Genomic DNA, 15437 nt, shown 5'->3' on the forward strand with positions numbered 1-15437 from the left:
ATCATGATTTATACCAAATCAAGTCCGGACATAACTACATAAATAATACTAATAGATGTTAACAACTTCATAGCCACACATCTCAAGTAATAATAATAATAATAATAATAATAATAATAATAATAATAATAATAATAATAATAATAATAATAATAACAATAATAATAATAATAATAATCGAATTTGATATTTCCATTATTCACCCATTGGTTAGAGAATTGTTCCCAAGTTATGTTAGTCCATTATACTTGCATCATTGTATTGGTGCAATGTAAACCCAATTACTGTATATACTTATGAAATCCTTTACCACTAGTTAAATTACACGTGCATAACTTTTTCATCTCATTGACAGTCACACCAAAGAATACAGTTTGTACTATTTTAAAGATACAGTTTTAGTGGTTTTCATGACATGATGTCAAATATGTCACATTTTAATTGAATGCATTCAACTTTAAATTTCAGTTAACATTCAATGTTTTTAATGTCTTTGTGATGTTTTAAGGTGTCTTGTATATCATCGACTGAAGATGTCCTAAAGGAGGATAAAAAATGTCTTGAAATATAAGAACGTTGTCTTAAAATAAAGACAAACAATTTGTATTGTAAAGGTAGAATGTTTGATAATGGTTTTACAAGTATATACAGTAATTGGGTTTACGTTGCTCCAACACAGATAGGTCTTATGGCAATGATGGGACAGGAAAGGACTAGGAGAGTGGGAATGACAATACAGGGTTTATAATGAAATTTATTATATGTAAACGCAATTGTAAAAAAAATTTTTAAAACTTTGGAATTGTTGGTGATGATAACATGAAAGGATAGAACACAAGTCTGTTTCTTTATTTCAGAATCCAAAGCAGAGAAACCCACTTGAAACCATTAGTTCCTGACTCTCCCACTGCGCTGACGTGGCTCTTCATGGGGCCTGCTGATCCTCCCATCCCTCCTGGAGCTACCAAGTTCAGCTACTCCACACGGCTGGGAGAGATAAAGATCAGGCTGTGTGACACAGACATGGAGTTCTTAGAGCTGAAGGTGAGTAGATTTTGTGGTGTACAAGAAGCTATGTACTCCTAGAAAAATGAAGTGGTTTATTTGGTCTCGGTTACCCATGGCTTCGACCATGTAAATTTTGGACTGTTGATTTATATACAGCTAAGATATTCACATCTAAAACAGTAAAAGCTCCATTATCCAAAACACTTTTAACTGAAATACCATTAAACTGAAACAAAGGAAAAATATATATTTTCAGTTAAAATGAATTAAGGAAATATAGTTTGTTATGTTAGGACTTTGTGGAATGAGTAATAGAAGGGGGTGGACTCTGACCTTAACTGCCTCCTTCTCTTCTCTATTCTCAATTCAGTTTGCTTTGGCTCTTTCACTAGTGCATTGTAAACTGTCCATGTAATGGTGATTATACATTTTTTGCAACATATTTTTATTGCAATCATAAAATATAAACTTCATGTTTTGAACCGTATTGAATTGTGATCACAATAATAACAAACATGTTTGAAATGGTCCACCTCTTCATTACTATATTACGTAACGTTTACATTACATCTTTTAGTCAAGGAACTAGTTTTGGCCTTGGCTGGCCACCATCAGCCATAATACAAATCTGTACAAACACATCTAACAACTCAAACAAATGTGCAAACATACACAAATGACGTTAAAAGGTATTAAAAGCGTCTAGATCCAAAAATGAAGAATATGCACAACATGTAAAATATAAAACGGAATTAACATAGGGCTCTTAGTGAACTACAGGCTTATCCAGGAAGACTTCCTGTCACCAACAGCAGAAGCACTACAGCGGATTCAAAAGTTGGACATTCAGATATGATAACAGATAACACTAATGCCTGAAGTGAATCAATGTTTGTTTGGGATATTTTTTTTTGGTATTATGAATATAATTTTCCTTGCCATACACTAATAATAATAAGGGCTCTTAGTGAGATGTAAAATCCTTGGATGCATTGCATTGTATTCAAAACATGTTTCATTAGTGCTTCCCATTAAAACGTACTTGAGTAATTGTCTTGAAAACATTGAAAGGTTCCTCAATTGGAAGTTGTTAAATTATTGAATCAAGGACAACTCATGAAAATATATCTAAATAGCTGGCATGTTCTTAGATTACAGCTGGTAGAGGATATCATGTGCAAGAAAAGACTAGGGTACTGGTACTTTGGCCATGTCATGAGAATGCCAGATTTGTGACTTCTGAAACAGCTAGTGCAGTACAATCTTGCTTCAAAAAATACTACAAATGGATGCAGATGGATAAAAGAAATTAGAGAGGATTTGAAAGAAATTGGCCTCACACTGGATGACACTATGGATAAGAAAAAAGTAAACACAATATTTAAAAATATGACTTCACACTCACAAAGGACAAAATCGTAACTAGAATATTCTCTACACAAGAAAGGGCAAGAATATCAACACGTATGAAGAAGTACTGGAAGGACCGCAAGACTCAGACAGTTCCTACCAAGAAATCGACAAACCAAAGGTTGATTAAAGTGATCCGATGTGGTCTCAAAAGAAGAATAAGAAGAAGAAGGAGAATAAGAAGAATAAGAAGAAGAAGAAGAAGAAGAAGAAGAAGAAGAGTACCATTCGTGTTTCAACACAATGTCCATCAAGTTAACCTAAATAAATGATAGTCAAAAGTTAATGAAAAAAAGGGAGAAAGAGTGCTAATCAAGTAGCATTAGGTTATATGAGACTTACCTTTTGTTACAGTATGTGGTGCGTGGCCTACGGTTGTGTGTCACATACTAACGGAGAGGAGTTGAGACTGGATTGTAAGACTTGGAGGGAAACCTGGGAAGGGAGAGGGCAGGGAAAGGAGAGGAGAGACCAGGTGAGTTGGCCGTGCAATTAGGGGCGCGCAGCTGTGAGCTCGCATCCGGGAGATAGTGGGTTCGAATCCCACTATTGGCAGCCCTGAAGATGGTTTTCCATGGTTTCCCATTTTCACATCAGGCAAATGCTGGGGCTGTACCTTAATTAAGGCCACAGCCACTTCCTTTCCATTCCTAGGCCGTTCCTGTCCCATCGTCGCCATAAGATCTATCTGCGTCGGTGTGACGTAAAGAAAAAAAAAAGAGAGGGGAGATCAGTATTTCAGCCCGAATTGTAATCTTAATGAAATTTCAGAAAAGCCAAATATCCTGTTCTACCTTCTAATTCCTGTTTGTAGAAACGTCAAACCAAAAAAATCGTAAATCATTTTTTCTCAATATTCACAGCACCCTTCCTCAGTAGCTGTCTGTTTTCCCACATCCTTCATCCCCACCCTAATCTTCGATCTCTCCCCCCTCCTTTCCCTTCCCTCTTCCCAGATTTCCCTTCAAATCTTCAAATAGATCGTCTCCCTCATCATCGTTTCTGCTTCCCAACTTAATAAGGAGGATTGGCATCAACACTCGTTGTTGAGGAGCCATCTCGACAGATCTATGTTCTTGAGGTGAGAAGTGTAGGATAGGAAGAAAGATGGATTTGGCGTGCACGTGTTTAGTGTCTGCTTGTGTGACCACCATGGCCCCAGTAGGACACAAGTTTCCTTACGGGCCACAGAGGGCAGCAATGTTTGCCTTACTTTATTTTCATTTTTGACACTATTCTTTACTTTTGAGTTAAATGCATGGTGGAATATTGTTACTGAAATGCCAGAGAATAAAAATGTATGTTTAGTCCTTTTTTCTTGGCGTTTAATGTTTTAAAGTAAGATCCTGTTATTGATAATATCTTGCATGAGATTTTTAATTACCAGATTTTTTAACATAATGCGGACCGGTCCCGAGAAAACTTGTGTTTGGCTGGCCAAGTGTTGCGGACCGGTCCCGAGTTATCTTGTGTTAGCAGCAGACTGAAGTTTAGTGCTATCTTTTGAGATATACCGGAACTGTTTGGAGGTCAAGGGTGATAGAACTCTGTTATGTATGGTTCTACACGATCGATAGTCGCATTTCTTTTCGATTATTCTTCTTATCATAACTTTTCTTTGCATTTCCTGACAACATGTTTACAAAGTTTAAAGAGCCATGCAGTCTGCAAGATGGCAGCGCCCAGGGATCGCATGTGTTTAGACAGGGATGAAATTATTTGTGAATTATGTAGCCTACTGATACAGGCTCCGAATGTCCAAGTGATGCTGAATATTTAGATTTTGATGATGAAATATCTTCTAACGGAAATGTTTCAAGTGATGAGAAGGATATAGCCTTGTCTTCAAGGTGTGGAACTCACGTGGCGCAAAACCAGTCTAATAATTGTGTTACGGGTGTAAATATTCTAAATATTGTAAATAATGTAGTGTTTTCTGACAACTGGGTTGTGGACAACAGTGAACCTAGGCTAGAAGATTTTGAAGGTGCTCCTGGTGTACAGATATGGCCTAATGAACCTGGAACATGGAACAAGTAGCAGGACTTATGTTTGGTGAGGATTTTTTTCAGTATGTAGCTGAGCAGATAAACTTATACTATGAGCAGAATTCACGTTCTCATAACGTATCCCCTAAAACACTAAAGTAGACTAATGTCACTAGCAGGGAAATTTAAAAAAACTGCTTTGTGTATATTGATAGGGCAGGTGAAGAAATCGTGTCTGAAAGATTACTGGCCAACCGATCCCTAAGAGAAACCCCTATATTTCCAAAAACTATGAGCTGGAATAGATTTCCACAAATACTTACCTTCCTACATTTCAACGACTATTCAGGAAGGCCACCAGAAAGAAACATAGTAGTCCTTCAAAGGCTAGTGAAGTCTGACAGTTTATTTAAATGCATGCACTCCAGTTTGGAGGTGGTTAGAAAGTGGCCGGGAAAAGGGCTGTGCATGGGGGTGAAGGGCACCCGTTCTGCAACGTGTTAAGAGGGATGTATGAATGACATACGAGGCGTGTTTGTTGTAGAGACTAGTAGTTCGCGCACGCACACGTCGTGTGCCAGCATGCCTCGGAGACAACGGTGCTCAGTTGCAGCTCTGTTGCTAACCTGTACGGTTCTGTTCTGTGCTTGCTCAAATGTTCAAGCTTATCGACCAGCCTGCCCCGTGTGAGGTTCAGTCAGTGATACGGTTTTTATCAGCACAGAGTCTGTCTGCTGCAGACATTCACCAACAGATTTGAAAAGTGTATGGTGCTAATGCTATGAGTGAAGGCAGAGCACATAAGTGGGTACGATACTTCAAAGATGGCCGTGATAACGTCCATGATGAGGCCCACTCCGGTTGCCCATCTCTGGTCACAGACGATTTGGTGGCTTCATTTGAAGCGAAGATTCATGAGGACAAACACTTCACAATAACAGCTCTCTCAAACGCCTTTCCTTACATGTCTGGGTCAGTGCTTTACAAAATTGTTTCTGAAAACCTAAACTTTAGGAAACTGTGCTCCCGTTGGGTCCCTAACTCCTAACGGAAGACCACAAAAACAAAAGATTCGAGTGTTCGATGACATTTTTGACTCGTTATGCTGAAGAAGGTGACGACATGTTGAGTCAGATCGTAACGGGAGACGAAACATGGGTTTCGAATATCACGCCCAAATCAAAGTAACAGAGCTTGGAATGGAGACACACACAATCATCTGTAAAGGTGAAGGCCAAACAGACTTTGTCCCAGCGCAAGATCATGGCGTCCATGTTTTGGGATAGGCACGGTGTTTTGTTGGTCGACTTCATGCAACGAGGAACCACTATCAATGCGGAAGCCTGCTGCCAAACCTTGAGAAAGCTACACAGAACGATACAAAACAAAAGACGCGGCATGCTGACAAAGGGAATTGTCCTTCTGCATGACAATGCAAGGCCCCACACTACAACCTTGCCCTTGCGCTGAGCGATTACCATCTGTTCCGCCACCTCAAACATCACCTCGGCGGCAACCACTACAATTATGACAACGACGAAGTGAAAACGGCTGTGATCTCTTGGTTATCGGAGCAGGCGGCAAGTTTCTATGAAGAGGGTATTCAAAACTTAGTTGTAAGGTATGATGAGAGTTTAAACAAACTTGGCGGCTATGTTGAAAAATAGAGTAAAGTATGTAGAATCTGCAAATAAATATGATGTTTGAAAATCGTCTTCCATTGTGTAGTTATTTTCAAACGACCCTTACTTAAAAAACATGCCTCGTATTTTAATATTAATGTTTCTAATATGTTCAAGAAGAGACAGTCAACAAGTGTATTGAAGTTTTGTTTCTTTGGGGATACCATGATTCCTCCTAGTTTTATCACTCTTACTAAGCCATTTCCATTCTCTAACTTCTGGAGTAGAACTTAGAGAATTAGACATTTGAAATCTCGGATAAACAAATTAAGGAGAAATAATGACAATTCATGTAGTTTTCAAATACTTGATTGAATAATCCAATTATCTTCTTGTTTCAGGTGGCAGGCTTGGAGAGTGACTGCTTATTTAAAGCCAATGAAAGGATGGTGCTACGAATATATCTTACGATGTTAACTGTGGATGACCTCTCTGAAATGACGCTCTATCAGAAGGTAGGTATTGTTGTAGCTTGTAGTTATTAAACTTAGAAATAACAAGAGCTAATACTCACACTCTACAAATATTTTTGTTCAGTATCTCAAACAGTATGACAAAGAACTGGTGTAAAGAATATTCAAGACGATGTCGAAGAGCTCTGAAATTTCTCCTTCATGAATAACTTGGCTCATATATTGATGCTAAAATTATTGGATTATACTTATTATCTCCTGTGTTTCCTGTATTACTGTAGTACTTTCTCTTGTTGCCAAGTCAAAGGCTTTCTTGTTTTTCAAACCCTTGTCCCGTTTCTCTACGGAGTCGGGTATAAGGGGAAATGAATCTGTCGTGGCAAGATTTTTTATTTTTAGATTTTCCTGACGTCAACCTCATAAGAGGAATTAATGGAATGAAATGAAGGACGTGATATATGATAGTAAAAAAGGAGAGGATGAAACCCAGTGCTGGTACTTAGCCTGCTCCTGTCGAACAGCACCGAAGAGTCTGCTTAAGGCTTAACATCTCCATGTGAACACTGCGGAGAGGTTTAGAATTTATTCCCCAGGCTTCTGCACGCAATCTAGTGATTAGAAATTGCCGGCCAACATTCTGATGGTGAAATTTTTTTGACCAACAGGACTCAAACTGGCTAACCACAGTGTCAGATCATTTAAACTTCAACACCTTAACCAGTCGGGCTTAAGTCAAAGGCTTTCTTAAAGTCCGCAAATATAGATTAGTTCATTGTTCCACTCAATGGGCCTACATTGTTCTGTAATTATTATTCTTTCCGATGAGGCCTGCTAAGGACCACATGCTGATTTCAATTCGGTTCTTCATACTTTGTTGTTTTCTCTTCTGTTCCTTCCAATATTCTTTCATCCTTTCACTATGCTGTTTCTTTCTGTCCTCGGACCACTTTACACCAGGTTTCTTGTTCAATCTTCCTTGGAATCCTTCCATACTTACTAACCTCTTTCTAAAAATATCTCTGTCCATAATTTCTTCTTCTCTTATATTATTTCTTTCTAAATCTTTCTTTACTTCTTCATTCCAGCTAGTTGTTGCCTTTTTTTGTCCCAAAGGTACTTGAAAATCCATTTTGTTAATCTGGAATTATCCATGAATATTGAATTTTCACGACCGCATTGTAATCGAAACAGACTTTCAACGTATTAGGTCGTGTTACGTACATGTAGTATGTGTTGAAGAGATGTTAAGTACAGAACAAAAATGGCCAGGTTGTGGGTTCGGATCCCACTGGTGTCCGGCTGGCCATTTTTGTTCTGTACTTAACATCTCTTCAACACGTACTACATGTACGTAACACGACCTAATACGTTGAAAGTCTGTTTTGATTGGAATTATCCATTCTGCAAATATGTCCAAAAAATTGCAATCTCCTTTTTCATATGGTTTGTGTTATGTTTGCTATGTTCCTGTGTATTTCATCATTAGATCTTAATTTCCATACTTCTCTTGTTTTCACAGGGCCTAAGACTTTTCTCATGATTCTCCTTTCTAGTACCTCAAGTTTATCTGATCTATAGTTTAGTTCGATAATTATTCTTAATGTACAGATTTGAATGAAATCCTGGGTGTTCTCTCCTAATTTTAGGTTCTACTTTATCCTTTTATTTAGTTTAGTATAATCCTGGTAAATATCTGACACTCTCAGACTATAATTTGGTGATGTCAAACGATAAGGACCCCCTGTGGGATGCCAATGAAGAATACACCCACGGTATCCCCTGCCTGTTGTAAGAGGCAACTAAAAAGGGCGACCAAGGGATGATTGTCTTGGAACCATGAAACTACTTGTGATTAGTACCACCACGCGGAGAGCATCATGGGTCGCTTTTACTTGCGCGTAGTACCACTATATTAGGTACCAAATAGGTTTGTGATTAGTAGCACACAGGAGCACCGTGCGGTCGGCTTTTGCAGTACCTGTGATTAGTACCACCATATGAGCAGGACCATGGGATGATAGCTGCCATGGTTCTGCCTTGCCTGTGATTAGTACCCAGTATATGAGGAACACCACAGGATAGTGCAGGTCCCTGTGGTTAGTACTCTTATGTGATGAACACCATAGGTTTGCGTTGCCTGTAAATGGCGCCGCAAAGTGAGAAAAACATACATCTGTATTATATGTCGAATTTCATAACCTCTGAGTAGTACAATAATGTGTGGAATCCCGCAAGTCTCTGCTACTTTTGATTAGTACTGCAACAGGACAAATACCATGATTCTACTTTCCTAGCAATCAGTACCGTTATGAAGGGCCGATAACTTGGAATTTGGAACCCCTTTAGACTGCAAGCATCATCGTTTCAGTATGCTATAGCAGCAGTCCCTTGGTCAGTAATCGTATTCTTTTACGTCAGTTTGTGTGAATGTAAAGCATTGCGGGTCGCATCCACTGATTGTTTTAAATTCATGTCCATCCATTCATTCTTCGTTCTCACGCTTTGAATTCTGGTCAGTGGAGAATTTTGGACTTTTAATTTGTCATTCCATTTCGTCTCATTTCATACCATTAGGGGCCGATGACCTCGATGTTAGGCCCCTTTAAACGACAATCATCATCAAACGATAAGGCAGAGGATATAGATTTTGATTCTCATAGGGAACATGAAATATTTGTCCTGAATGAGTAAATTCATAATTCCTTTAAAATTGGTCCATTATTAGATATTTAAACTTTCCAGCTAACTCATTCTTGGTTGCCAGTGTTTTGTCCCAGGGTGCCAATTTGTGCACTGAGATCCATGGTATATGGAAAGCAATATGGAAGAATATCCTAAACTTCAACCACCATCAGCTTGACAGCTCCACACAGCTACCAGGACTCAAGTATCCTGAGGAACTTGGTGGCCACTGAACCATTTGAGGATTGGTCATCCCCAAACTAACACCATAAGTCAGGCCACGGCTGCCACCTTCCCATTCCTAGCCCTTTCCCATCCTTGCGCCTCCAAAAACCTGTCATGCGTTGGTGCAATGTTAAATCAAAAACGGATTGACTGACTCACCAGAATGTGGCTGTAGATTTTCACAACAGACTGTGAGTCATATTGAGAAATGCCTGAGAAAACATTTGAAGTAGCCAGGATGAACTGATGGATGTCACGCCAAGAGCAGTAGAGTGGACATTAAACTTGAGCATACTCAGAGATAATAAATTTATACATTACCTGTACATTTTGTAACTGAAATTTATTTGTTCATTGCATTGTAAATAGCTGTCATGTTCCATGTGATTAATAATAATAATAATAATAATAACAGAAAAATTATGGAACAATAAGAGCAACGTTAGATGGATTACAGAAATCAAGAAGGATAAGAGGGATGTACAGTAGAAGATTTTAAAAATAAAAAAAAACAGCTGTCTGATTGGCTGACATTTCGGAGTAGATAGGCATCTGATTGACAATACCGATACAGCCAACCAGATAGTCACGGTCTTTTCTCAACTTTATTGCATGGCACCGAAATGCAGTAAGTTTTTCAACATATGCTGCTACACGATTCTGTACTAGTATTGTTCTGTGCCAATGTGACTTTGAATGTCACGCTGTCGGCTTGTTCTATGTGAAGTTACTTCAAAAACATACAATTTACTCCATTAGAGCACTTTTTTTCCTCATACTGCAAATATCATCATCATAACTAAGTCTATACTCAACTAAAGTAATCTTGTATTGTTTTCAGGTCCTCAGCATAGAAGAAGATAAAGTGTTTGACTTCAAATATGTGAGACATAGCCCTAAACTCTACATGCACAATGTGATTGATGCGAAGAAGGACGATGTTAAATCTGATGGCAGCCTCAGAATTCACATTGGAAGAATCCAAGTTGTTTTACTGTACAAATTGTTAGTAGACTTGCAGGTAAGTTGCGGGATATAAGTACAGAGTTATTTTAAATTGGTTACCTGACGGTAACATTAACCCTGGAGAGGGCGTGTCACGTTCTTTTTGACCGGGTTCAGAAATAAACTTTTATAGTTCTTAACGTAGCAGGCCACTAACTTCCATCCCCTCAGTACCTTACATTGGACTCGTCCTCTATCAGTCTGCATGAACAGTTCACCCCTCACGCTCCTCTGTTTCAGCCTGAGTGCATTGTTTGACAGACCCGGTCTAAAGCACCGCGCGCGCCTCCTCACGGGGTTATTTCTACCTGCCCTCTCCAAGGTTAAATAACTTCATAAACACAATTATTTTTACATCATTTATTTTCAAAACTCAAAGTGACATAACCTCAAAATTTGTTTTCAAATGTTTAGTGCGGCTTCACATAGAATTCAAACACTCTGCTTGTCACCATCACTCAATGCATGAGGCAGTTGCAGGTTGTATACATTATACTGCAGTTATCATCATAAAATTCTCCATACCATAGGTTGCAGAATGACCATTTCCAAACTTGCTCTGGGTATAGACTTCTTTGGCCATCATGCATACCTCCCTCTTCTGGCTTCCACAGCATGGTCTGTTACAAGAGAGCATTTTTACACTTTTTCTCATTATGGCACAGAACTAGTCTCCACAGATCTGTCATACCTTCGATAGTCTTTACGTGTGATGAAGTTTTCTCTACTCTGAAACATCTTTGTGTGGTAAATTGTGACTGTGTTTCGTGGTATCTCGGACAGAACTGCATGCGCTTCACACCTCAATGATGACTGCATCCTTATCCCACTAGACACGTGAGAAGAGTATTTGGAGGGAAATTTACCGGCTAGTCTTAAAACTTGATGATATGGCACAAGATTTGATAAAAATCTTGAGAAACCTCAGTTGGTAGTTTTGAAATTATCCAAAGATATTTTCTGGTAACTAATTTAGAATAACCCTTTAAATTGAGTACACCTCTGTTAAATGGCAGTAGTATGCACTGTTCTCATTAATTCATTCACTCATAATCCTTACTACTATGTTATATTAGCATTTCCTGGAGCCCTTCGTTCACCCAGCTGTGGCAGGACAGGCATTGCACTCTGCAGAAAAGTCTGTGGAACAGCATGCTGCGCACCTGAGGAGCTGGAGCACTCGGCTGCATCTCGCACTCGACCTTCATGCTCCTACTCTACTGCTGCCTCAGAAGTCAGCCTCTCCTAACCTCATCATCGTCAACATGGGTAAGTCTGTATCAGCTATTGTCTGCAAGTTTTTTGCTTCGATGCCACCTGCGTGACTGATACATTGATATCAAAATCCAGTCCTCCACTTCAGGATGCTCTGTTATAGTTATTGTAACAGTCAGTATTTTTTGCACAGAAATTAAGGACCTTATTAACTCATTGGACATTGATTATAAGCTATAAATTTCATTTTTGTTCCATATTGAAGTGCAATTATAAGAAGTAAATTGTCAAGAAGGTCCACCATTTCAATACAATATATCAAGGAAATAATATTACATCAGTCTTGGGACTAGTTTCAGACACTTAGTGGCCATCTTCAGCCAAATAAAAATTAAACAGATTGTGATATAACTATATGTATTTTAATGTTATAATTATTCCTGCAACATTGTCTTTGTCTGGTATGCATATGTTTTAGTTATCACATAATCTGTTTAATTTTTATTTGCCTGAAGATGGCCACTAAGTGGCTGAAACTAGTCCCAGGACTGATGTAATATTATTTACTTGGTATATTGTATTGAAAAGGTGGACTTGTCAATTTATTTCTTATTATATCATCATTGGCATTGACTTATGGAACCATTCTGTATGCCGGCTTTTTGGACCAATAGCTGATAAGCGGAACTGTTCCATACTAACTTATAAACGCTAGGGGCCGGTGTTTAGACAACATCTACGGTTAAACAATGCCTAAGTATGGCTGCCGCATTGCAGAGACATTATTTATCACTTAGACACTGTCTAAAACCGATGTTCAACCGGTCACGTTTAAACACTGCCGAGAGCACTGTTTAACCTCAAATGAGAGGAGTGAATCGCCCGCTGCTAAATCACAGCAGTTCATTTGATATATACAGGGAGATAATCATAAAATAAGGTTTCGCTTTATGAGAGACTTCTACATTAACCAGTTCAACTCAGTTTATGGATGTGTTTGCGATGATTAAATAGACTAATCCTGGAAGGGATTATACCCAATATACAAATATTACACAGTTTTCAACTACACAGATTTTGAGGTTAAATGTATTCACAGTACATATTTGAGGTTATACAAATGTGCAGTACATATTTACAGGGTATAGTCATACTTAGCATTTAATACAAGATAATTAAAATGTATTAAACATAATAATTGAAGGTTTTACAAGAGTTATGTTATAAGTAGGGTGGCATACATATGACAAAGAGTACCAATGGCCCATGGTTCTACTGCTCAGGTGTTCACCAATATCACTGGCTTCCACTGTTCTTATTATTCACTCACCATTGGTTCTCAGTTTACGTAGTGGTAAGTAATGTATAAATGTCCAGCTCAGTGTAATGTTTCCAGGTGACCTCAGTGTGGAGAACTTCTTTAAAGAGGTGTCACCTAGCCAGGTGATGTCTGGGGGAACACCAGGGCCCAACGACACTCCTGTCATAGACAACATCCTGGTGCGCCTCGAGTCTGTGCAAGTTTCTCGTGCTGTGATGACGCTTGCAGGCTCACTGGAAATACAGGTAGGTTACCTGGTTCTGAATTTGTTGAAATATGTAACGGCATGATTCAAGTATCAAACAGACATGATTCAGTTGTCCAATTCATGATGAGACACAATTCTGTAGTCAAACATGATAAGAAACAATTCAGTTTAAGATTCAATTTTTAAATATTCATGATAGCGAATGATTCAATTTTCAGATATTCAAAGGAGGATTTGATTCATTTTTCCAATATACTGAGTCAGGTAAATTAAATCACACTCTCGTCGTCCTGAGGTGGTGCAACTTTTTTCAGGCACGTTCTCGATAGAGGTGAGCTACGTGTACCACTTAGGCACATGCCGGCCTTCATGCTATTCTTAAATTTCTGACTGTACCAGGAATCAAAATCGGGCCTCCAATGCTAACCATTACTTTGCAGATTAATAAACCTGACCGTTTTTGGTTCCTATTAGATCTGTATTGAATATTGCTCTACAGAGGCAAACTCAAATATACCAAGTGAGCTGGCCCGGGCCTTGTACCTGTTAGCTTCCATTTGGAAAATGGTGGGTTCAAACCGTGCTGTCAGCAATTTATCATAGCACACGATTTAATTTTCAGTCATTCATGCAGTTTGCTTTACGTTGCAACGACACAGGTAGGTCTTATGGCAATGCTGGGATAGGAAAGGCCTAGGTGTTGGAAGGAAGCAGCCGTGGCCTGAATTAAGGTACAACTCAGCATTTGCCTGATGTAAAAATTGGAAACCACGGAAAAGCATCTTCAGGGCTGCCGATAGTGGGGTTCGAACCCACTATCTCCTGAATGCAAGCTCCCTGCCATGCGACCCTTACCGCACGGCCACTTGCTCAGTTTTCAGTCATTCATGATAACATTCAAATTATTTTTCAAACATTTAGGTTAGCACACGTTCCAACATTCTAACATTCACCATAGCATAGTATTGAGTTTTCAAACATTTGTGATGGGACATGATTTACTGTTCAGATGTTAGTAACAGGACATAGTTCAGTTGTCAGACTCTCCAAGCCAGTTGGTTGTATTGTTCAGGTCACATACCTGTGTGCTTGCACTTGCGCTTGTGAGATGGAGTGTTCAAACCCATGGGAACTCTGAAGGGGATTTTCTGTGGTTTTCCCATTTTCACACCAGGCAAATGCTGGAGCTATATCTTAAATAAAGGCCATGGCCGCTACTTTCCCAATCCTAACCCTTTCTCCTTGTTGTTGTTGTTGTTGTTGCTGTTGCTGTTTGAGTCATCAATCCATACACTAGTTTGATGCAGCTCTTCATGAAGCCTATCCTGTGTTAATCTTTTCATTTCTACGTAACTACCGCATCCTACATCTGCTTGTCATATTCATACTTTGGTCTACCCCTACCGTTCTTACCGCATACACTTCCCTCAAACACCAACTGAGCAAGTCCTGGGTCTCTCAAGATGCGTCCTATCATTCTATCTCTTGTTCTGGTCAAATTTAGCCAAATTGATCTCCTTTCACCAATTCGATTCAGTATCTCTTCATTCGTGATTTCAACTATCCATCTCACCTGCAGCATTCTTCTGTAACACCACATTTCAAAAGCTTCTATTCTCCTTCTTTCTAAGCTAGTTATTGTCCATACAATGCCACGCACCAGACAAAAGTCTTCAAAAACATCATTCTAATTCCTGTAATGATGTTTCAAGTGAGCAAACTTCTTTTCTTAAGAAAGGCTCTCCTTGCTTGTGCTAGTCTGCATTTTATGCCCCCCTTACTTCTGCTAATTTTAATTATTCTCCTACCCAAGTAACAATATTCATCTACTTCCTTCAAGACTTCATTTCCTAATATAATATTTCCTGCATCACCTGACTGTGTTCGACTGCACTCCATTACTTTTGTTTTGGACTTATTTATTTTCATCTTGTACTCCTTACCCAAGACTCTGTCCATGCCATTCAGCAATTTCTCCAGATCTTGTGCAGTGTAAGATAAAATAACAATATCGTCAGCTAATCTCAGAGTTTTGATTTCTTCTCCTTGGCTTGCGATTCCCTTTCCAAATTCCTCTTTGATTTCCTTTACTGCCTGTTCTATATAAACATTGAAAAGGAGAGGGACAAACTGCAACCTTGCCTCACTCCTTTCTGGATTGCTACTTCTTTTGAGACAGCCCTCAATTCTTATGACTGCAGACTGATTTTTATACAGATTTTAGATAATTATTCGTTCTCGGCATCTGATCCCAATCACCTTCAGAATCTCAAATAGCTT

At 38.9% G+C, this 15437-nt stretch overlaps 1 protein-coding gene across 1 annotated transcript in view; it reads left to right on the forward strand.

Annotated features, from left to right (window-relative positions):
• Window positions 1-15437, forward strand: part of LOC136884959 (intermembrane lipid transfer protein VPS13A) — a 263969-nt gene that overhangs the window by 80258 nt on the left and 168274 nt on the right. The window contains exons 19-23 of the mRNA XM_068230153.1: window positions 858-1044; window positions 6430-6543; window positions 10250-10429; window positions 11490-11682; window positions 13025-13194. Of these exons, the coding sequence (XP_068086254.1) occupies window positions 858-1044; window positions 6430-6543; window positions 10250-10429; window positions 11490-11682; window positions 13025-13194 (844 nt within the window). The remainder of the gene's footprint in view (window positions 1-857; window positions 1045-6429; window positions 6544-10249; window positions 10430-11489; window positions 11683-13024; window positions 13195-15437) is intronic.

Source organism: Anabrus simplex, chromosome 13 (assembly GCF_040414725.1).
Source record: "Anabrus simplex isolate iqAnaSimp1 chromosome 13, ASM4041472v1, whole genome shotgun sequence".
NCBI lineage: Eukaryota > Metazoa > Arthropoda > Insecta > Orthoptera > Tettigoniidae > Anabrus > Anabrus simplex.